General features: G+C 39.0%; 2 protein-coding genes across 4 annotated transcripts in view; one reads left to right on the top strand and one right to left on the bottom strand.

The window, feature by feature from the left end:
• The first annotated feature begins 2592 nt into the window (after positions 1-2592).
• Positions 2593-7144, top strand: prph2b (peripherin 2b (retinal degeneration, slow)). The gene is made up of 3 exons (XM_007247398.4): positions 2593-3588; positions 4859-5105; positions 5730-7144. The coding sequence occupies exons 1-3, from the start codon at positions 3008-3010 to the stop codon at positions 5931-5933; spliced, it is 1032 nt and encodes a 343-aa protein (XP_007247460.1). The 5' UTR covers positions 2593-3007; the 3' UTR covers positions 5934-7144.
• Positions 7145-11004: 3860 nt separating this feature from the next.
• ubr2 (ubiquitin protein ligase E3 component n-recognin 2) overlaps positions 11005-23192 on the bottom strand; it is a 46309-nt gene continuing 34121 nt past the window's right edge. For 2 of the 3 annotated variants that reach the window (XM_015605360.3, XM_007247396.4), the window contains exons 33-47: positions 21403-21494; positions 20466-20535; positions 20197-20345; positions 20030-20085; positions 19823-19919; positions 19653-19720; positions 19339-19474; positions 17203-17299; positions 15999-16129; positions 15781-15889; positions 15569-15625; positions 15385-15462; positions 15051-15221; positions 14131-14232; positions 11005-12957 (exon numbers count right to left, since the gene is read on the bottom strand). In XM_015605360.3, the coding sequence (XP_015460846.2) occupies positions 12816-12957; positions 14131-14232; positions 15051-15221; positions 15385-15462; positions 15569-15625; positions 15781-15889; positions 15999-16129; positions 17203-17299; positions 19339-19474; positions 19653-19720; positions 19823-19919; positions 20030-20085; positions 20197-20345; positions 20466-20535; positions 21403-21494 (1555 nt within the window). In that variant the 3' untranslated portion in view covers positions 11005-12815. The remainder of the gene's footprint in view (positions 12958-14130; positions 14233-15050; positions 15222-15384; positions 15463-15568; positions 15626-15780; positions 15890-15998; positions 16130-17202; positions 17300-19338; positions 19475-19652; positions 19721-19822; positions 19920-20029; positions 20086-20196; positions 20346-20465; positions 20536-21402; positions 21495-23192) is intronic. The other variant, XM_007247397.4, reaches the window with a different exon arrangement.

The following is a 23192-nucleotide window of genomic DNA, read 5'->3' as shown; positions in this document are numbered from 1 at the left end:
TAGTCTTATTTTAAAGTGGTGCCCAAAAGTGTATTGACTACGCAAGCCACAAAAGACCCTGGCTTTTCCTAATAACAGTCTGGATGGTCTGGAGATATGTTTAAAATAAGTATTCAATACACTGCCAATTCTGCAAGTTTTCCCACCTACAAAGAACTGTGAGAGACAGAATCTATTGAAAAAAAAAATGGCAACTAGCTGTAAATGTACTAAGAGAGATCATGGCACGGTTACATGGTGCACACCCACATTCACCTGACAGTATTTGTAACCAACCACTTCAACACTGTTCTTAACAGTACCACCACACATGAACTCACATGTGACACTGCAGCCACCTGACACTCACAGCCAACAGAAACTAAATAATGAGTTAGTCCAATGAGTAAAGCCTGAGCACTATGTTCTTTAAAGTGTGAACAGTACCAGTGTTTACTGTGAGCTGACCTTTCCTCTATTGTTTAAATACATCCATATTTCATGTATAAAAGAGCATCTGCATCTTCAGGTTTGCACACCAAATATTTCATTACACATTTCAAAAAGCAAAGGCTTTAAAAACCCTAGATATCCAGGTCTTCTGTCTAAACAAAGCTGAAAACTGCTGTTGCACACTCTTCAGGTTTACATACATACAACTTTGCCCAAGTAGATAAATGCAATGCAATTGATGCAAATCAAAGTGCATTGGTGTACCAACTGCTTTCTAAGGCAGAGCGTTTATGCAGTCAGTAATGAGGCATGTCAGTAGACCAGGTAAGGTGAGTCAGAGAGAAATCTGTCTCTATCAAAAGACAAGCTTAATCTTACCTGTCATCTGTGAGAGAGTAGAATACACTACTGCAGTTAATAGTGCTGTGGTTTGCGGCCCCTTTCACACCTGCTACTTTGGTTCGGACCAAACTGAAAAGTCAGAAAGTCCGGACCAAACGAGGCAGGTGTGAAAGCACCCTTAGATAAATAAGGAAAAGTAATGGTGTTCGTGTTTATTAAGACTAAAACCAGCTCTAAGTTTGTATGGCTGAATAGTGCAAGGTGAAGGGTTAGTTACTGTCAATAAAAATACTTTTTACCTTTATTTTGTAATGTAGATCTACAGGAAGTGTCCCAAAATGTGATTTGAGAACTCATTGGTCACGCCATTGGCAAAAGCTCGAAGCCTTGGTGTAGTAATGGACGACCAGTTATCATTCTCGAGTCATGTTGCAAATCTGACACGGTCGAGCAGATTTCTCCTGCATAACCTTCAAAGAATTCGACCGTTTGTCTCTCAGGAAGCCACTCAGGTGCTTGTGCAGTCCCTCTCTTGTCATCTCAAGACTCGACTACTGCAACTCTCCACCTGCTGGTCTTCCACTGCGAGTCACCAAATCACTACAACTAATTCAGAATGCGTCAGCACGACTCGTCTTTATTCAGACAGGCGACTCTTTTCTTTATTCATTCCACTGGCTTCCTGTTGCTGCCTGCATCAAATTCAAAACCCTGACACTGCACTACAAGGCCAAAAACAGACTAGGTCTTTCTTACCTGATGGCAATGGTCAAGAGCTCTTACAGCTTCCAGTACGGCTCGGCTCAAACCTCCATCCCTCAAAACCCACAAACATCCCGACTTTTCTCTGTGTTGGCACCAAGGTGGTGGAATGAACATTTACTGGGTGTCAGAACAGCAGAGTCACTCACGGTCTTCAAACGCTGACTGAAGAATCATATTTTAAAGAGTTTCTAAAATAAAAAAAAAATAAAAAAAATTAAAAAAGAGGGTTCTAAACAGAGCATGATCCCCGTCCCTCAGGAAACTGGATTGCATAGCAGTTTTTTTTAACATAATAATGGTCCCACACACACCTCCAAGATAACCTTGCCTTGCTAAGGAAACTGAAGGTAAATTTGATAGACTGGCCAAGTATGTCTCAAGGCACAAACCCAATTGAGCACCTGTGGGGCATCCTTAAGTGCAACATGGCGAAACATCCATCAGCTCTGTGAAGAGGAGAGGAAGAGGATTCCAGTTGCAACCTGTGCTGCTCTGATGAATTCCATGACCAAGGCAGTGCTAGATTATAATGGTGATCACAAATATAGACACATTGGGCACAATTTGGACATGTTCCTTGGTGCCAGCTGTTTAGACCTTAATTGCTGTGTGTTGAATTATTATCAGAGGACATTAAATCAATACTGCTATTTAAATAAAAATAAAAATAAAAATAAATCTTTTATTGGATGCTGTATTTTGGGGAAACTTTTTGCATTTTCTGTTTAGCCATCCTTTACTCCCCTGAATCCAGAAGAACTAGAAACTAGAGCTAGAAAGGCTTTACCTCCCCCCTAAAGAAAACTTCAGCTGTCCCTCGTTCAGCTGTTCACGCAACTTCTCATTTACCCCAAGATTCACACCTGACCTACAAGACGAAGGATGCATGGGTCTAAGGTTCATCAGGGTAACCCTCCTCCCACAGCGCTGTGCAGTAGGAGGAAGCTGGAGCTAAGGCAACTAACCAATTACACAGTAAGATGGGGGATTACAGCCCAGAGCTCATCTGCTGAAAATGAGATCAAGGCTGATTAGTGGGGTTTTAGCATGACGTGGAACAACTTGTTGCTTCAACCACTTGACTCCTCAGCCGGCCACCTCCTTTTGGAGGAAAGGGAACCATCGGGAATAGCTGCTCTGCTACCTCAGCCTGTACAATTTTGGCTAATTTATGTGAAATTTTGTCGTTTTTGGAGGCAGAAGCCTCTGTAGGCCAGCGCTATGGACTTTCTTGAGTTTTGGGTGGTCAGAATGGGTATGAAGAGGGAAATCCTTTGCAAAGCACCTTCTGAAGCTCCCTTCTGGAATGGATTACCAAACTGAGTTTGTAGACTAAACAATTGCAATTGCCAAATCTTTTACTTTTTTCAGAACAGGTCGATCGAGAAACCGTCTGAAAGTAACCTGTGGACTTGCACTTTTTTTTCTTTTTTTTTTTCTTTATTCATTACATTTTAAAGAAGAAAACATGGCTTTGTGGGTTATCAAATTTGACCTGCCCAAGCGTATCAAGCTTGCCCAGGGACTCTGGATCCTGTACTGGCTCTCGGTTATGGGAGGGATCCTCATTTTTAGCATGGGCCTTTTCTTCAAGATTGAGCTCCGCAAGAGGAGTGAGATGATGGACAACAATGAGTCTCATTTTGTGCCCAACCTGCTTATTCTGGTTGGCCTCACTGCTTGCGGCATCAATGCCTTTGGTGGCAAGGTGTGCCACGACTCGCTTGATACAGCCAAGTTCGCCAAGTGGAAACCCATGGTGAAGAACTACCTGTACGGATGTTTCGCCTTCTGCATCATCCTGTTCATCGTGGCTCTGCTGTGCTTCCTGGTTCAGGTTTCCCTGCATTTTGCCTTGGCAGAAGGTCTGAAGAATGGAATGAAGTACTACAGGGACACAGACACGCCAGGAAGATGCTTCATGAAGAGGACCCTGGACATGACCCAGATCGAGTTCCGCTGCTGTGGCAACAACAACTTCAGGGACTGGTTTGAGATCCAGTGGATTAGCAACCGCTACCTCGATTTCAGCAACGATGAAATTAAAGAGTGAGTGCTGCGTTGTTTTTTTTTTAAAACCCATTTCAATTAATAAATCCCAAATATACAAACACAGACCAATCCATTTGGATGGGAACTTTAAGTTGATGTTAGCAGGTATTATTTGCTTTCTGTTAGTCTAAGCTGGGTAAATGTAGAAAGAATACCCTAAGAGCATCACTTCTCTAATAAAACATTTGCTAGCCTTTCAGGTAAGGTAGTATCTTGTTGGCAGGATAGTAAACCCTAAAAAAAGCAAATCACATAACAGATGCCTTGTTCCATAGTAGTAAAAAATGATTACACAAAAAATGATTACACATGCCTACAATATGTAACTGCTTTAGCAGAATGCAAAACCATCATCTGTTCTGCTCATTCAAGTTTAAAGCTGTGCTTGCTTGTTTTCACAAAAGCCACAAAGAGAATAAAGATTTGCTGACTACCACTGTCCTCCCCAATAAACAGAATCATCGTAAAAAGCAAGTATTCAAAAATTACTTTGACAGAAAAGTGCAGTATATGTGTAATTACCTGAAAATAGTTCAAAATAGTCAAGCCCCAATGCAGAAACTATAGTGAAATAGTGAAGTGTTCAGTAATCATTTGGTGTGGAGTCCCACAAGGTTCTATTTTGAGGTCTGATAATGGTGTTAATGATGTTAATGATGTCAGTAATGTAGTTATGAGAGTGACGAAGTCTGGGCTTACATACAGGGTCTAAAGGGTTAAGCTGAGTTACTAAACAGATAACTGGTCAGGTAACTGGAGTTCCTGTGCAGAGAAAACGCAAGCAGGATCAGGTTCACAACCCAGGTCCGCCTAAGAAGATAATCTGCCAGGATCTTATATCCCATCATACACCCTTCTCCTGGAAGCTTGTGGACCACTACATTCATAAAACTAAGCTTTAACTGATTCAACAGACTTTCTGACTGTTCATTCACCAGTTTCTCTATGGCTATATTATATGAAAACTAATTCAAACTAATTCAAAAACACTGTTGCAAGTTATCATACTAGTTAAATTGTTATTTTTCCAATGGAAAATGTAATGTTAATGGATAGTCACTACACAGAACATCCTACTGAATGTGTTTAAAGCATAAAAAACAATACCAACAGGCCATTTTTCCCTATTTCCCCAAAGTAAAACAAAATACAAATAAACACAACTGTCAAGATACTGGAACAGCTTTCATTGTATGTTTCCTATACCAATTATTACTTTTTGATTTACTCAATTTAGTGTTTTTGCTTGTTTTTCACATGTTCACAGTCGCGTCACAAGCAACGTTGAAGGCAAGTTCCTTATGGACAGCGTTCCCTTCAGCTGCTGCAACCCTGGTTCCCCAAGACCCTGCATCCAGCATCACCTGACCAACAACTCTGCTCACTATGACTACGATCATCACACTGAAGAACTCAACATCTGGACAAGAGGCTGCCGCGAGGCCCTGGTGTCCTACTATGGGGGGATGATGAACAGCATTGGAGCTCTTGTTCTGCTAGTTATGCTTTTGGAGGTGAGTGAAATTAACATTACTGTGAATATTATTACTATTACTAGGCTAGTTATTATTGAGGAGCTGTCTAACAACTGTCCAAAGCTCTAGAAAGTCAGAAAATCAATGTCTTAACTTATTTTCGGACTATGAGGGCATCTTAAAAACTCGGTGGATCCAGAAAACTCAAGTTGTTAGAGGATACACATGTCTTGGCTTTTCAAAATTCCACAAAAGCCTTAGAAATCTCTGAAAACAGCCACAGTTGCACCATTAAGACCTCAAAAACAGTATAGATGTTTTGAAAGATTCCCTGTAGTGGTTGCATAAGCGTCAATGTGACATCAAGTGTGAGGGTAAGAGCATATCAAAGGGTTAAAACAGGGTTTCACCAGAGTCATGGGCACTCTTCCTGGAATAAGGATTTCAGTAGGTGGCAGAGTAGATTGGATGGGGGATTGTGTTCCAAGTGGATCAACAACAAAGTAAACAAAGGAAGATTCTGAGGGCATGAAAAAAAAAAAGAGATCAGATTATAGGTCATTTGATTAATTAGGTTAGGTCCAAGTCCAAGGTTTAACAAATAGACTGCAGATATTTACCAATCCATCATTTTTTATTTTTGTTTGTTTAATTGATAAACAGATAGCAGATATGGTTGGACTGAAGTACCTGACAACCTCTTTGGAGACCTTGGAGAACCCAGAGAACCCAGAAAGCGAGAGTGAGGGTTGGCTGCTGGAGAAGAGTGTGAAGGAGACCATGTCTGGCATCATGGAGAAGATCAAGACCTTTGGCAAGGGCAACCAGGTGGAGGGGGAGGGGGCAGAAGCTCCTGCCACAAGCTGAGATGATCACACCTTTAACTTTGGGACTGTTAAAGCTTAATTGAGAGAGAAAAATTAATTAAAGTTATTCTCTCTGTGGAAAACACATGCACAAATTTCATTAATACAAACCCACAGGTGCACATCCACATACTGTACTATCACAAAAGTGAACAAGAGAGAAAATAGATGCATCCCTTGAAGAAACCCTATAATTGGGTTGAGCACTAATTGATTTAAACCATTTGTTCATGTGCATGTCCACGTAAATATGTAAATACACATTCTATATAAATTATAACGAGAGTTTATTTTTAAAGATATATAACGATTGTTGACTTAGAAAAGCTACCTCCTGCCCCTAACCACGTTTCAAACCAAGTTCCCAACCAGGCTTCATGGTCCAGTGGGGTCTCTTGCATAGTGAGCGAGGCCGACCTTCACGTCTACACTTGCATTTCTGGTTGAGCGGATGTTTAACCCGACAGCCTCACACATTCGATCAGATCTTCCATGGAAATTTCCTGGAAGAACAAAAATATTCTTATGTTCAAAACATAATTACTCAACCTATTAATCATAAAACAGTGATGACACTCTTATGGCAGCTTTCAAAAGGCAGCTGAGAATTACATGACCTCTGATTGGTGTCCAGGCTTCCACGATTAAGGAGGAGCCACACTCTGCCGTTTGGCCAATGTGAACGCATCCCGCATGGTCCAGTGAACCTAACCATCAGCCAGGTCTATGATGAACTGAAGAACAGGACAGGAAAGAACTGTAAAGTTAGGTGGTGTGCAGGCTGCTGGTTGAGCATGGTTGAGTTGCACCGGTGTGTGAACCTCTCGGGTTAAATATCTGCGTGAAGTGTAAAGTGTGGAGGAGGTGGTAAAGCTCCTCTGAGCAGTCTCTGAGGCCTGCGTGCAGAGAACAGTGGGACAGAGCGTTTTTGTACAGAACTTGGACCGTCAACAAGAGTAAGAAGTTGTTGTGAAGAGTACCAGCCTGTTTGAGGAGTTAGATGTTGGTCAGTTTTTTTAAACACTTATAATGTCAGGGGAAAAAAAACAAAAACAAAAAAAAACTGTGGTGTTTGTTTTCTTTTGGGTGACTTACCTTTGTAATTTTGCCCGGAACCTCTTTCTGTACACCTGAACTTTTGACCTCAGAGTATTACTGTCGTGGGTTGGGATGAACGTGTAGTGTGTGTGAAGATAAAGATGTTGAAATAGATGCTGGATGTGCTGGGTTTGTTCTTCTGTTACTAATATTTACAATGATATGCCACATATCACGTAATGAGACAGGAACTAGTATTGTGCCCTATGGGAGCTAAGGAGCATACTCTGACCTCATACTTTAAATGTGGGTGTGATTTCTACCAGACGCCACCAGTCACAATCATTATCACCCCACTACACTGTCCACTGTGGTGGTAATGCCTTCTATGTTGTATCAAGGAATGTTAAATATACCATTTATCTGGCACTAACTATAATTCATGTAACCTTACCATAGGTACGCTGTTGTTCAACCTCAATTACAAGATAACACCAAAGATGTGGTTAGTGTGGCACAGTGGATAACACCACCACCTGCTTGTGAGCTACCACATCATGTGAGAGACTGGGGTTCAATTCCCAGTCTGGGTGACTATCCTGTGCTACACCAATAAGAGTCCCTGGGCAAGACTCCTAACCCTACATTGGCCCACCTTCAGAACCACCTTGTAAGTCGCTCTGAATAGGAGCGTCAGCCAAATATCAGAAATGTGAATGTTCCTAAGCCAGGTTACATACCGCTATATGACTTTTGGCATGTTAGTGTATCGTTTTTAAAGAAAGATCAGTCAAAAACAAATTAATTAAGACTTTACTGTAGCATTTGTAAAAGGCAAAATCATATTTAAACCTGACAATCAACAATTGCATGCAAAATTTCCTGCATCCCTGGTTAAATATATCTTACAGTAATCAAGAAAATAGTGTATTATTTTCAAGATTTAGGGGCCCCTGGGTCTCAAATCTCAAACCTGAGGGAGAGGGAGAATGCTATAGGCTCATTATGCAAATTAAAACAGCAGTTAATAATGTAAATAATAAGAAAAATCATGGAGGTCAGGTTCAGGTCTGAATTTTGTTCATTTGATTACTAAAGGCAAATTTAAAATTATATTTTGCTCAGGAGAGTACTTTGGACAGTAATAACTTAGGCACAGTAACTTGAGGTCTGTTTAAGGAATAAAGAGAGGAAATTTCATGCAAACAAAAAACAACTTTACAACTTTTAAGCATGGGATTTCACCATTATGCTTTGGGCTTGGTTGCAGCCAGTGGCATATGGGAGATTTCACTGATAGATAGAAGAAGATTATTTACCAGATAAATACCAATGACTTCTGTAAACAATTATCACAACAATAGCAGCAACATAAATTGGCAACTTTTTTTTTTATAGGTTTACACTACTCATCATTACAGTTTAAGGCATACATCGTGCAATCTCACAAATGCTGCCTAACCTACAGTAAAGGGTTCCAGATACTGTTCTTTATGTCCAGCAGCTTGACTCTTTCAAAATGCTGAGTGACCGTGCAGAAAAGGGAAAGGGCACAAATAATACAGCTAATAAGGGTAAAGTAAGGGGTAAAGATGCAGACTGAAGGAAAGACGTCAGGAGACCCAGCGGGTGGTGAGCTTTAGCTGATGGGATAATGAGGAGTTGCTGGGTTTCCCTAGGGGAGGTCTTGGCCCTGCTTACGACAGGCAAATGGCCTTTATTATGGGCTGTCCTCAATCGGGTTCTACCTGACATCAGAAACGTGCTTCCTTGTTTAGCAGATGGGCTCCTCTGACTATAAATAAATAATAATAATAATAAAACCTATGGAGCTTTTTACATTTTATTTAGACAGCAAAAATGACCTCTATTTTGACTTTAAAAAAATTAAAATAGGACAATTTGTTGACTCATGGTTTTTCACTGAAAGGGCTTAGATAATAACAGACATATTTTAAGGTTAAATCAGAGAATATAATTTTATTTTAACCAGATTAGTGTTCCAGTCTTAAATCATCACAAATCTTTGGTGCAAGGAGGTGCTAATTACTGCAAAGGCATATAAACTCCTACATAGTACATTTCTTAATAAAAATAAATACTGTATTAATTGCTAATTTTCTTTATACATTCAGAGGCAAGAGGCAACATGATCCCTACAGTTCTGAATGTCTGAATCTGTAAAGCTGCAGTCAGGAGTGAGTGAAAGATCAACAGGTCTGTCAGCGCCAGTCCAGAGAAGTTACGCAATACGAGAGACGGTAGCAGAGAAAGGTGTGTGAGAGGGAAGAGGATATCTGTCATCTGGAATTTTTCTCAGTTCCAAAGTCCGTAAAGAGTGGCTGAGGGGATAAGTGAAGCTAAGCAGCTTTGATGAGGAGCTTAGCCTCTACCAGGTGAAGTTCTGGGACAGGTGACTGTGACGCAGGTACAGAGTGAAAGCAGCTTGGGCTAGACCCATGCAGGAACCCCCTACAGAGCAGCACAAATCTCTCAGTGCTCAGGAAGGCCAGGTACAGTCTCAACACAGTTCACACAGTTAGTGCCTATAGATAACTAGCTACCTGGAGGGGTTAAGTCCTGTACTGTTACTGGTAACCGTAAACTTCCACCTTGCTTAAATACTCACCCTACTGAGAAAACAGTCAGCTCTGGAAAAAGTGAAGAGACCACTTCAGTTTCTGAATCAGTTTCTCCGATTTTGCTATTTATAGGTATATGTTTGAGTAAAATGAACATTGTTGTTTTATTCTGTAAACTACAGACAACATTTCTTCTAAATTAAAAATGAAAAAAATATAGTAATTTAGAAAATTTATTTGCAGGAAATGAGAAATGTATGAAATAAAATAAAAAAAAGATGCAGACCTTCAGACCTTAAACAATACAAAGAAAACAAGTTCATATTCATAAAGTTTTAAGAGTTCAGAAATTAATATCTTGTGAAATAACCCTGTTTTTATCACAGTTTAATGCATTTTGGCATGTTCTCCTCCACCAGTCTTACACATTGATTTTGGATAACTTTGTCACTCCTGGTGCAACAATTCAAGCAGTTCAGTTTGGTTTGATGGCTTGTGATCATCCATCTTCCTCTTGATTATATTCCAGAGGTTTATAATAATTCGGTGAAATTAAAGAAAATAAATCATTTTTAAGTGGTCTCTTATTTTATATAAGCTTTTTCAGAGCTTTTTCTCAATTTCTACAGACCTTAACCCTAAAATATTAAGTAATGTGATATCTTTATTACAGTAGGAAAAATGAATGAGCTGTTCAACTCATTTAGATTTCATATCAATGTTCAGAACTATGAGACTATTAATAAGAATGTTTTTTTCATCTTGTTTCAATGCCAGACTATTTTTCTCATTAAAGTAGCAAATTTAAATTGTAAATTGTTCAATTATAATTAAACCCAAACATTATTTCCACAGATTGGCAGCATATAAAAATAAATTATTGGTGTACATTGAGCAAATATACACCTACAATCTTTTTCTGTAAGGGACTATTAAGGGTTCTATAAAGAACAAAGGACAATTTGAATGCTTAACCCTTTATTCTACATGACATCTAATTGTTTTAAGTTTTACCAGTGGGGGAATTTTTTTTTTAGTGTTAATACCCAATCCCTGGCAACAAATGTATTAAACATAATTACCCTTACAGAGAACATGACTTCTTTAAAACTGAGTTTAATTCTACACAGACTAAAGTAAAGAAGCTGGCACACGACTACCTTTCATACATCCTGACTGGAGTTTCACTCCGGCTCTTTAATCCTCTTTGTTTCTGTGTTCCTGGATGAGCAAAAGGATCTGACAGAACTGGGCCACTCTGGAGAAGAGCTGGAGACAGCAAAATTAGTCATAATTAATGGGGTCACACACTTATCTATGCAATTATACTCCTCACACAACCCACGCGCCCACCTGGCCAAGCTCTTAAGCCCACTCAATCACCTGTGTGTGCGTCTGTGTATGGATAAACACCGGGGAAGCACACTCTCACTCAAACACAAACCATGAGTCTTGTAGCTTTTTCTTATTTATTTAATTTTTGTTTTACAATATAATACAAGGTACCCATTTATACAGTAATTCACATATTAACAAGTACGCCTGATGTTTTTATACCAGCTGTTAAACACCAGAAGTGTGTCAGGAAACATGCTTACTGTGAGAGGCCTGGAAACCCAGGGAACCCTGATGAGCTGCGCTTGTGTGTTTGCGTGTGTGCATGTGTCTCTATGTGTATGTATGTGTGTGGTGTGTGTGTGTGTGTGTGCACCAGGTGATAACCATCCTCTAATCCACCACTTTTCAACATAATGTTAAGTGTCACCCTGCAAGCCTAAAGCACTGTTTTAGATGCGTGGGCAAAAAAATGGGGGAAATTAAATAATAAAAAAAAAAAGAATAATAAAAAAAAAAGAAAACTACTGTAAAATTGATTTTTAATGCTTCTGATTCTTGTGAAAAACAAAGAATGCAACATTTTACATTCTGCATGTGGCCTGTTACGTAAACTCAAAGCTCATTTAAGATAACAAAGGATATGCAAAAACGGGCATTTAAACATTATAAAAACATGATTTAACTAAATTCTGAAAATTCTTTTTTTTTTTTTTATCCACTTCACACAAGGATATTAGCAGCTTTGAACATGATGTTGAGATGTGGTGGAGTGTCGATCACAGGGCCAATCAGGGTTCATCTATTAGTCTGTCTGTGTATTATAGAATATAATTGAAGAATTTGGTGGGATATGATTTATCAAATTGACAAAACAACAATTAAAACTGCCAGATTTGGGTCTGAGAAAGAAAAACTACACAAACTTCAGCAAAGTCAATATGTGAAATAAGCTCCTCAAGCACAAAAGCAAAATCCAGAAGCTTTTTTCCCCCCAAAACTGAGATCAGCTGAGAGAAAAAATGTTCCACCCCTTACGTTACACATAAAGATACACATAAATAACACATTACAAAAGAGGGGTGAAAAACACTGGTGCTGCAAAAATATCAAATTCACGTAAACAGACAACCATAGAAATCCATCACACCGGATTCACACCAGCCACACACACACAAACACACACGCATACATTAAAAACAATCTCTCCATGTGCAAGCGCACAAATCCAGACGACGCAGGCACTCACGGGACACACACACCAGCACGGTTTGTGTGCTCCCAGATTTCCACACAACAGTTCAAATTCACTTTACAGAGCATTCTGTAGCTGGGTGCCCTTAGCAGAGATATTGCAGTGACCAGGAACGGGGAGGAGGAGAGGAGCTGCAGGTCTGTACGGCCTGAAGATGGCGCCATTCCATTATGGCTACTATTGAGACCCGAAGGTCCTGGAGGAACATCGTGCTTGCAAAGAGAACACCAGCGTTATTTCGCATTAATGCAACTGGAGACCTGTTCAATAAATCAAATCATTTTATGTTTGACTAGCTTAAAAATAATTTAATAGCATCTGGGACAAACAAATTAAATAGCATTCCTATGGAGGAGCTACTCTGAAAACTCATATTGCAAGAGAACCCTCTGCAGGCAGTTAAATACCTTGGCTATATGTGTTTTTGTTTTTTATTATAACCTTTTTAAATATTTGTTTATATCAAATGAGAAACAAAACGGGAGGAAAATCACCTCCTAAATGAGACAGAAAAAAAAGAAGAAGAAGAAGTCATGCATTCATCCACTGTCTATTACAGGAAATCAGAAAGGAGTGTGCAAGAAGCGGTGTTGCCGAGGCAACCTCTGCTGTAAATGTGCAGAAACCCAGGTTGGCGTTAGCAGAACAGTTCTGGGTCCAGTTCTGAGAGACATCACAGGTGTTGCCAGTCGATGCCCACCAGAGTCTGGTTTGCTTCCTGGGCGTGACCGATCTCCTCTGTGATGCTGTGCTGGCGCCAGAGCTTCTGGATTTTTCTGTAGCGCTCACGGCACAGGTGCAAGGGGTTTCCCCGTCTGAGAGGAGAAAGCGTGACAAATAAAACCGACATGTTAAGATTTTCTTGGAGACTTCCTTAACTTAGAATGCACTAAATAAGAACGCACAGAAACATACAGGTTTGTGGTGTAAATAGCTGTAAATAGCTTACATTCAGTCAGCGGGTGAGTAGCTTAGTTTACATAGATGTAATTATGAACCAATAAGACTGGAAGTTTTTCGAGTCCCAATCTGATACTTTGGCAATGAAAAAAAAATCTAATAATAAAAAAAAAAAAAAAAAAAAAAAAAAATAATAATAATAATAATAATAATAATAATAATAATAATAATAATAATAATTAAAAAATAGTCTGTTAAGGTTTTTTTTTAATTAAACTATAATTATTATTGAAAAAATGCTATAACTATTACTTTAAGTACTAAATTGCTATATAAATGATTTAAATATGCATCGTTTCTTAAATTAAACAAATTATAAAATGTCACACAACACAATTACAGTATGTGACCAAGCATAATTAAGATCATGAGTCTTTTTTTTTTTATGCAGGTAGTTTAGTATTTTTGGGAGGGAGACAGTAATAGTGTACAGTGAGCCTTAGAGACTAGATTTAGACTAGACTTTTTTTTACTGTATTATAATACCTCAGGGTAGTTACTGAATCTAACAGTGCATTTAATGGGGAAAACAGACGCTACATATATTATGCAGTGTTGCCTTACTTTGCAAATTCCACCGTGGAAGGTTTGTGGGGGTGTGAGAGAGAGCAAAAAAAAGAGCTAGAAAAAGACACACTTGGGTGATATGAGGGACTCTGCCAGCATGAGCGCAGCATGGGCATTCTCATGTAATGTTAATTTTTTAATAAATCAGTGATTCGAATCCTTTCCACTCGATTCCGATCCTTTAACAATGAGGTGACAAGCCCCGATTTTCTATCCAATGATCGGATTGAGGACATCCCTAGTTTTTCTAGTACCCTACCAGTAACAACAGGAGGCGCTAATGATTTAGGAGTATAAGCAGCTGGAAAAGCTCTGTGCAATTAAACGAAAGCCAAAAAATACCACAGCACACTGGCAAATGCACGTTCTGAACAAAAATATAATACAAACATATATAAAACACATTTATTCTCTAAAATGTGCAGAAAAACACCACGTTTAGTGTGTTTCTGTCCTCTTACCTGAGCCCTTGGTCAGTTTCCCCATAATCATCCAAGTATGGGGGAGCATAAAAGCAGCCCTTAGTTTTCCCAGCCAATAACAGAACCTGACTCTCCCTCACCCTGTAACAAAGAGCAGAATCACAGTCAAAACACAAACTAAAACATGGAGAGCCACCTGTGCCTCCATTACTAGACAGTAGGCGTGTAACGTGCACTCTGCTTATGATTTGATTTAATTCATGATTCGATTTTCTCACAGAAGCTCAAAAAATAAGGACACTTTTTAAAATGCATCCTGTACTGTTCTAAATATAAACACAGTATAAGTACTGTGCTGTTTAATTTCATCATTTATTAAGACAATCTAGAGGAAAAGTATTATTGCCTAGACAGACAGATTTTTGTGTATCTTTACCAAAGTATCTAAGTACCTTTAACTGTAATTTGGCTGCATTTAAAATTCAAACATAGTCCTTTTCACTCCACTACATTATTCATTATTGGAAATAATGAACCTCACACAGCAGGAAAAAAGCACTTGTAGGATTGGCTTCGGTCAAAATTGCCTGACATATCCGTCGCCCTTTGCTTACGCCCACTGGTTCTTTTGCCTACACTAGTGGGGTACCTCTGATGTTTAAACAATGCATGTTATGCATAACATTTCATAAACAGAACATGAAATTGTATGTTCCCACGATGCACATAATCAAATATTTTTATTGCAAAGCATTGTGGGACAATGCTGTCACATTGTTACACCCCTACTAGACAGTGTTCCAAAAGGTGCCCTTTGCAGTACAGAAAATGAGATGGCAAGCTGATAAAGTGTCTGGTTTGGTGCTCATCTAATAGAGAAACACATTAATATAGAAACACAATAAAATGTGATGGGGTGCAAAAAAGAATGAAAACATCCATCACACACTCTTACTAACCTGAGGAAAAGGCCGACACCAGCTCCACAGGCGAAAGTGTGTGCAGTGCAGGCTCCCACGTCCTCTCCCTCCAGTTCAGTCTGGCAGCAGTAGCTCTGAGAGCACAGCATTGTGCCACAAACTAGGCACAGTGTCGGTGCACGAGACTTGTCCCCTCCTGACTTAGGACACCTGCAGAAAACATAGTTTAAGACCACGAACACAGACCAAAATCACTGTCTGATCAAGTGTACTTCAAAAGAGAACAAGACACTGCACTCCACAATAGTGCCCATCAATCCTTTAGTAATCTTGCACCAATTAAATTTAAATATTTAAATACTAAGTGACTCACGTGAAACTGGAGGCTTGGTTGATGAGGGCACTGTAGTCCTCTGGCAGCTCAATAAGCTTATTAGACTCTCTAGGAAAACTAGACAGATTTGTATGGAATAAAAATAAAAATAAAAATTCTCAAACCCACCATAATTTCAAACATAATATTGCTTTAACCATTTAAAAACACATCAAAATGTCACCTTATAAGAGTCTCAGGAGACTGGAGGCACTGACGCATGCCTGGATGAGAGCACCACCTAAAGGAGAGAAGAGAAAGGAACTGACTAAACATTACAATATACCATAAGCTATTAACCACACCAATTCCCATCTCCCAGGAACACAAATCACATGTGCATTTTACAGTATTCAAGTGCAAAAAACATATTTCTCGACTAATTTAGTCTCTCACCCCTTAACCAGAGGCTTCAAAACATCTTGATAGTTATAATACAGCTGCAGTAGGTTGGAAGGCAAACACAGGTATGTACACAGCGCCTCCCATTCACCTGCACCTAAAGCTAGAGAGAAAAACAGAAGCAAACAAGCTGAATGTATGTAACATAATCTTTGATATAAATATTTTTTAAAGCATGCTCAGTTAAAACACGTCCAAGAAGAGAAGTTTACCATGCAGCTCTGGGGGAGTGGGCACTCCGTTGAGATGGTGGAAGAAAAGAGCTGCTCCTCTCAGGTAGGGCAGGATGCTTGCCTTTACACAACGCCAGAGGTGCCACCCTGAACTCATCTCAGGCAGAGAACTACAACAGACAGACACAAAACAAATTAAGATGATGATCGTTATGACTTGATTCTCATGTTTCTTCTATTTTTTTTTTTTTTACAACAGTCAAAACCTTTCTAAATTAACACATTTAAAAAAAATGCCTTAAAGCCATCGCATACCAAAAGTTTTGTTTCAACTACAATTTTGAGGACTGTGATGCGATTACTAAAACATTTTTCTTCACTGCATGACTACTTGGTACTTAAAAAGGAAAGTACTTGTAATGATCTGTAATAAATCATATTTAATATGCTCTTTCCAAGCATAGTTATTTTAATAATTAAATGATTAATAAAAAAAATATTTTTTTAGGGTAACATTTAACAAAAAGTGATTATAATTTTATGGCTGACCAGAGCAATGTATATATAGAGCTGTTTCTAAATGTTGTAGCTGATCTGTGATTGTTCTGCTTATTAATAAAGTATAATGCAAAGTATATAATAGAGCTTTTTTACTGAATAAAACTATAATATCTCAGGGTATTTTTGGTGTTTTAAATGAAGATACTGTAAGATTTAATGGAGGAAATAAAGTAAATAAGGCTGTAGCTGCCTATTACCAATACATTATTGACTGGACTTCCTAAATCTACTGTAAACAAACTGCAACTGATCCAAAATGCAGCAGAAAGAATGCTGACGTTTTCTGCCTGTTTCTTTTATAATTGATTTTAAGGTTTTATTATTGGTCTTTGAATCAAGAAATAGTTTTGCACCTTTGTACATTTCTGAACTGCTGACTGAACACACACCAAAAAACAATAAATATCCATCAGGCTCTCTTGCTTCTTGTGTTTTGTTTTCTTAATTATGCTGGTGTTTTGTTCTGCTGTGTTTATGTACAGCATTTTGAGCAGCATTTTAATGTTTGGAAAATGCTATATAAAAAGTTTATTATAATTTTTTTTCTGAACTAATCCTATAGTTTCTTAGGTCATTATTGCAATATTAGCACTTTTTTGCAGTATGGATATCAGGAAGGCTGCAATATTGCAATTAAACTCAACTAAACCAATCACCAAAGTGTTATTACTCTGTGCCTTACCTGCCAAGATGAGTTTTCAGAATGTTATAGAAGAGACAGACACCCTCCTCTTCCTCTCGCTCCACTCCTCCACTCTCCTGATCCATGGTCAGTTCCACTGTGGGTAACACACAGTCAGTAAATTCTCACTTAGTACTAAAAATAGCAATACCAACAACAAAACACACACACCATAAATATCCGCAGTAGGAAGTTAATTGAAAGTACTTTATGAAAGAAAGCAAAACAGGATATTTTACATAAACCCTTTACAATTTTTAATTACAATCCACGAAGACCAGTGTCTTCTTTCATATTTATTCCTTTTACATAAGGTAACATTTTTCTTATATTAAAATGTTCTAGTAGGGTTGATACAAATACTGAACTTATCAGAATAAGGGCTGTGTATTAGAAATGTAAGGATACATACTAGGATAAAGGGGCTACATTTGCTTAGTTTTCCTTCAAAAAGTAAAATACCACTTGCAGTGCAATAAGAACAGTAAAATCTGAAGACAGGGTATAACACTGCTATCTAGAGGTCAGTAAGCACAATTCAAAATAAAAGAAAGAAACACAGTGAATCTGACATAAAAGTGAGATGTATTATCGTTTAGGCTACATTTCTCACAGGATTGAACTAACATTTTTCCCTCTGAAAATTGCTGATCCTAGGGATGTGACGAGACATTAATATCACGAGTGCAAAGTGCCAGTCATATTAAGCCTATGGTTTGTGTTTTTTTTATCTAAATCTCTTGTAATTTAACTATGCATAACCATAACCAGTCATATTAAGACTATGCTTAAAGTGCATAGGGGCGCTGCACTAAAGGGGGCGCCAAATGAAAGCCCCAAATAAATGCTCTCTCAGGAGAAACAGCCAATCAGCTTGCTGGTTTTGCGGAGCGCGGTGGGCTAGTAATGACAGAACGCATCTCCTCCACCCCCTCCCCCCTCGGACTTGCACTCCTGCTGTGTTACCAGATCCCACTTAAAAAGTCCACACTAAACTATTTTTTTTCCCTGCAAGACAGGTTAAAGCTTGACGAGAAATATATTCACGTTTAATCTCACGAGATATTGTGCCACGAGATCTCGTCACACCCCTAGCCAATACAGTATAAGAAGAAATATTTAAACAGAACATTTTGCTAACCAATACTTAACTGGCAAAATGTAGCATAGCTAACCTTAGCATAGTTGACCCAGTTACAGATTCAATAGAGTCAATTGTTTTTGCTCGGATACACACCACAACACCATTTGTAACACCTACCACTACTATCAATAAACATCTATTTTCTGGTCTTTTTATACATAAATCGCACTGGACTATAAGGGGCATTTTAAGAGACATTATAAGGAACTTCTTATTCAGCAGATCTCGCTGCTGGGTGGTGGTGGGGGGCAGCTAACTAAATTAAGTAAAGCTAAGCTAAGTAAACAAATCTCTAATAAAAAAAGACTTTCTTTTAAAGTCAAACAACCTTTGGATGTAAATGTAAACAGATTTCTCTCCTGACAACTGTTTATTTGGGAAAGTAAAGCACTTCCGTTTATTTACAGTAAGCTTACATTCCCAAATTTCTCCATCACTAGGGCTGGAGTAAGCATTAGTGCTCCGGTAAGCCAGGGCGATATTAGCTAGTGGGTTGCTACACTTAGCTTGTTTTAACACGGTCAACTCAAAGGCTATAGTCCGATATAATCCCCGTTGAACAACAAAAGGGCTAGCAGGGTAGTGGCTAATGCTAATGCTGCTCCAGCAGTGCTAGCCGGCGTTAGGAGCAGACTGCAGGCTGATAACACTTTTCTTTGAACGGGGAAAAAGCGGTTAACGAATAATGCTAATGCTACTTAAGTCCCGGTGTTGGAGAACTAAACTGAAACTCCTTTATAACACTGCACTTCAGCAGAGTGGCTTTACTGCTCTTTATAACCTGACTGGTAGAATTCATTATTTAAGATGCCCCAGATACAATGGCACACTGATGATTTTTTGGAAAAATTAAAGGATTTTAAGTGCGTCTTACAGTGCGGTAAAAATATGGTACTAAATATGCCAGAAAGGATGAATCAGGTGTTCAAGTTTGGGAAAATCTTTAAACAGGACTAGATTTTAGAATCTGTAGAATTTGTGTGTGCACTTACCAGGCACAGAAGTGAGGAGGATCTGCACCAGGTGAGCCACAGTGACAAGGTGAAAAAAATGTAGCTGAGCAGCATCAACACTCAGGCCTGAGGAGTCCAGGCAGTGCACCGCTGAGTAAGATAGCACCAAGCTCACCTGAAACAGACACACAGACAGGTTCAGGGATTATAATGGGTTGGCATGCCTTAACTGAGCACAATAAAACACTGATTACTGATTGGACTCCGCACTAAAAAAAATTATATTCTTATTACTACACACTGATAGTTTTTGTCTTTTAATCCAGGCAACAGGATTTAGAATAAAGGCTTACCAGCAGGTGAAACATGTCCACATCCAAAAGGCAGGGAGAGTTCTCCACCTGGGGATTAGGAACCAGGGCTGCAGGAAACATACACAAGAAATGTATAAATGCATGTAAATACAGAGAAGGCTACAAAAAGCAAGACAGTAAACATATAAATATAACGAATTTAATAGTACCTGCTAACAGTCGAATAAAGTGAGTCTGTACTGTAGAGAGACAAGACACAGTCCAGCATGCAGAGCCAAACCGGGCCAGGGAACTTAAACAGTCATCCTGCACAACAGTAATACACATTACACATTACAACGTTTCTATCAGAACATCGTTCTTTCTTTCTCTTTGCATATTGTGTAGAAGACAAAGGAACTAATATATTTTTTTACCTGTCTGCAGGGTAAACTTCCAAACAAAGGCTTTTCCTCATCTACCAGTAATCTCTCTGTACAGAACACAACCAGAAACATAAATCAATTGCCAACTTTGGAGAAATATGACATTATTCAGTAATTCATATGTCCAAAAGTGTTTCCATCACTGTGTGTGTAATTACCTATTGACTGGATGGTGTAGGCACAGCTGCCCCAGCACATGATAGGCACACGTGGGTCCTGTTCGTTTGGGTGCACCTTAAGGCCAACTTTATACGTTGCCGTTCCAAACGTGGTCAGCATCTCCTTTATGGAGCTTGAGTACGGGTTCCTGCAAAAACACAAAAAAAACATCACTTTTTTCCCCTTTTCTTTCATAATCTTTTCTTCTTAAAAAAAAAAAACAGTGTAATGGAATTATGTGTGTGTGTGTGTGTGTGTGTGTGCTTACACTGGAGTGTGGTCCAGTCTGAAGCCCTCAGGGGGAGGTGAATCTTCCAGAGTTTGTGTCTCACCCGCTGCTGCAGCATTCGAAGAAACAGAACAAATATCAGCATGACTGCTACAGCAAAAACAAACCTGCTACCATTTTCAGGCTAGCACCATTGGAGCAAAATCAAATATTCCAGAGTTTAAAGTACAATCATGCAAACACAAGAGATTCAAAATAATCTGGACCAATAGTCGAGTGATTATAAAATATTCACACAACTAAAAGTCAATCTGAAGTTTATTTAAAATAAAATAGAAGTACCGTATCTTTTGCACTATAAGGCGCACTTTAAAATATAATGCATCCTTTAATTTTTCCCAAAAAGCCTCAGTGTGCCTTATAATCAGGTGCACCTTATGAATAAATTCTACCATACAGGATGTAAGGATTTTAAGTGAAGTTTCTCTTCAGCACCTGGGCTGGAGCAGTATTAGCATTATCTGTGCTAGCTCTTTTGCCATTCAAAGGTATTACCGGTCTGTAGCTCCAGCGGCTAGCAGTGCCGGAGCAGCATTAGCATTAGATGCTATCCACACTAGCTATTTCGCTGTTCAGAGGCGAGTTCATCAGCCTTTAGCCTGCTGCTAACCCAGGCTAGCACTGCTGGAGCAGCATTAGCCGCTAACCATGCTAGCTCTTTCGCCGTTCAGAGGCCAGTATATCGACTTGTAGCCTGCACATTTACTGTGTGTTAACATAAGCTACGTATGAGTTTAATGACGAAACCCCTGTTCCTTACTAGTATCACATAATGCGCCTTATAATTTGGTGCACCTTATAAATAACAATAGACATTCATTGATAATGTGCCTATGGTTCAATATGGTACAAGGACCAAACAAAAAAAATAAATAAATAAAATTTCAGTAGTGTTTTACGTCACTGAAGTACTTACTTGCAGATTTGGCCTTCCGATGAGCAGCGTGCAAGGTTTTGATCTGCTGAGAGGTAGTATTCAACCACTGCGACAAACCAGGCTGCTCACTACTATTAGAAAGAAGAAAAAAAACATACACAAACATAAAACAACCAATCCCCAATTAGATAACAATCCCTTAACCCATTTACACCTGGTCACTTCACACGACTGGTATCTGGTATGCACCTTGATAAGATTTGAACCACATGCAGTTAAAACTTGGTAGTGAAATTTGACTTCAGTTTGTCATTTTTATATCGAATTGATGTGTGGAACGGAATATCCAGATTTGTACATTTGGGATAGTTTTAACTTTTAAATGTGTTCTGGAAAAATGGATGTAAAAATAATAAATAATACAACATGCGTCAATTGATCAATGATTTTATATGCGTTTTAGTTGTGTTTACACCTTATCCAGACCTGCCAACCTTAAAATAATTTTATGATTAATACTACAAAGTACTAATAAAATGTGGATGCAAAGTAGAGTAGAGGATGGATCTATGGGAGGCTTGCTGGATCAGGACATGTGATACACAGTGAGACACAAGCATACTCACACAAACTCTCTGAAAACTTAACTGAATCTGATGAAATGAGAAATAAAAAATTTGTAGTTTAGAACATGGAATTGTACAAGCCAGGTAAAGCAGGTCTGCTTATCCAGACATAACATTAATACTCGAGATGAATGGAGTGACCAGGTGTAAAAAGTTGGATTAAAGCCTGTAGAAATAAAATGAACACTGAAACTTCCTAATCTTCTGGGAAAGTACAAAGAAACAGCATTTTAGAAAATAAATAAACAGTTTTCATACATTTTTCATAAAAAGTACAAAATGAGTGAAGTGGCTGCAGGTGTGCACTAACAGCACTGCTGCACTTCAGCATTGCGTGACAAGCTACCAGTCGCCATGCACTAAAAGGTCAGTGGTGCGCAGCTTAAAAGGGGTTTTCAGGACTGTTGCAGATCAGGCAGACTCGCTGACTGCACCTGAACACTAACCTACCACTGGCAGTATCTGTGCAGTAAGATCCGCATGCCCATTTCAGGACACAGAATTGGCTTGAGAGGTGAACTGAGCGCAAGTTAACAAAATATACTGCACAAAGGCATCAGGGAGAGAAGCTATGAAACCACAGCTGTCACACTGACATTCCCAAAAGCAGTAATGGGAAGGCTGAGTCTGAACACTGGCCAGCATGCTCATGGCAAGGCAATGCTAGTTTGAGTGAGTGAGTAAGAGTACAGGTGCTGGTCAATGAATTAGAATAATTTGAAATAGTGCAATCATAAAATTCTTTGAATGCATTTTTTGTGCAGAAAGCAAATCAGGTGTTCACTGCACCTGTCCTACTCGTTAGACTAATCACAGAACTCGTTACCTGGAAAAAAATTTGCTCAGCTGAGCTTTCCAAAAGGCCCATTTAGGCCATTTAACTGTGACACTGTTGTTTTATTGAATTAGAATAATGGAGAAACCGTTTCATTGAATTAGAATAAATGCTCGAATTTTTGTTTTCTGTGAAGAGTGTTCACTGTGCAGTATAAAGTCAGGGTTGAGTAGAATTTCTAAGTTGTAAAATCAATCATGGGTAAGCAGCGCGACCTCTCAACCGGAATAGTGGCTCAAATTCAAGCCCTTCGCCAACAAGGCTTGACCCAAACTAAAATTGCTGAGCAGCTCGGCATCAGCCAGTCTTCCGTCTGCAAAGCTCTCAAGAAAAACTGCAGCAAGCGCACCAACTGTTCCGGCGTCCGA

Source organism: Astyanax mexicanus, chromosome 7 (assembly GCF_023375975.1).
Source record: "Astyanax mexicanus isolate ESR-SI-001 chromosome 7, AstMex3_surface, whole genome shotgun sequence".
NCBI lineage: Eukaryota > Metazoa > Chordata > Actinopteri > Characiformes > Acestrorhamphidae > Astyanax > Astyanax mexicanus.
This window is presented reverse-complemented; position numbering and strand designations above follow the sequence as displayed.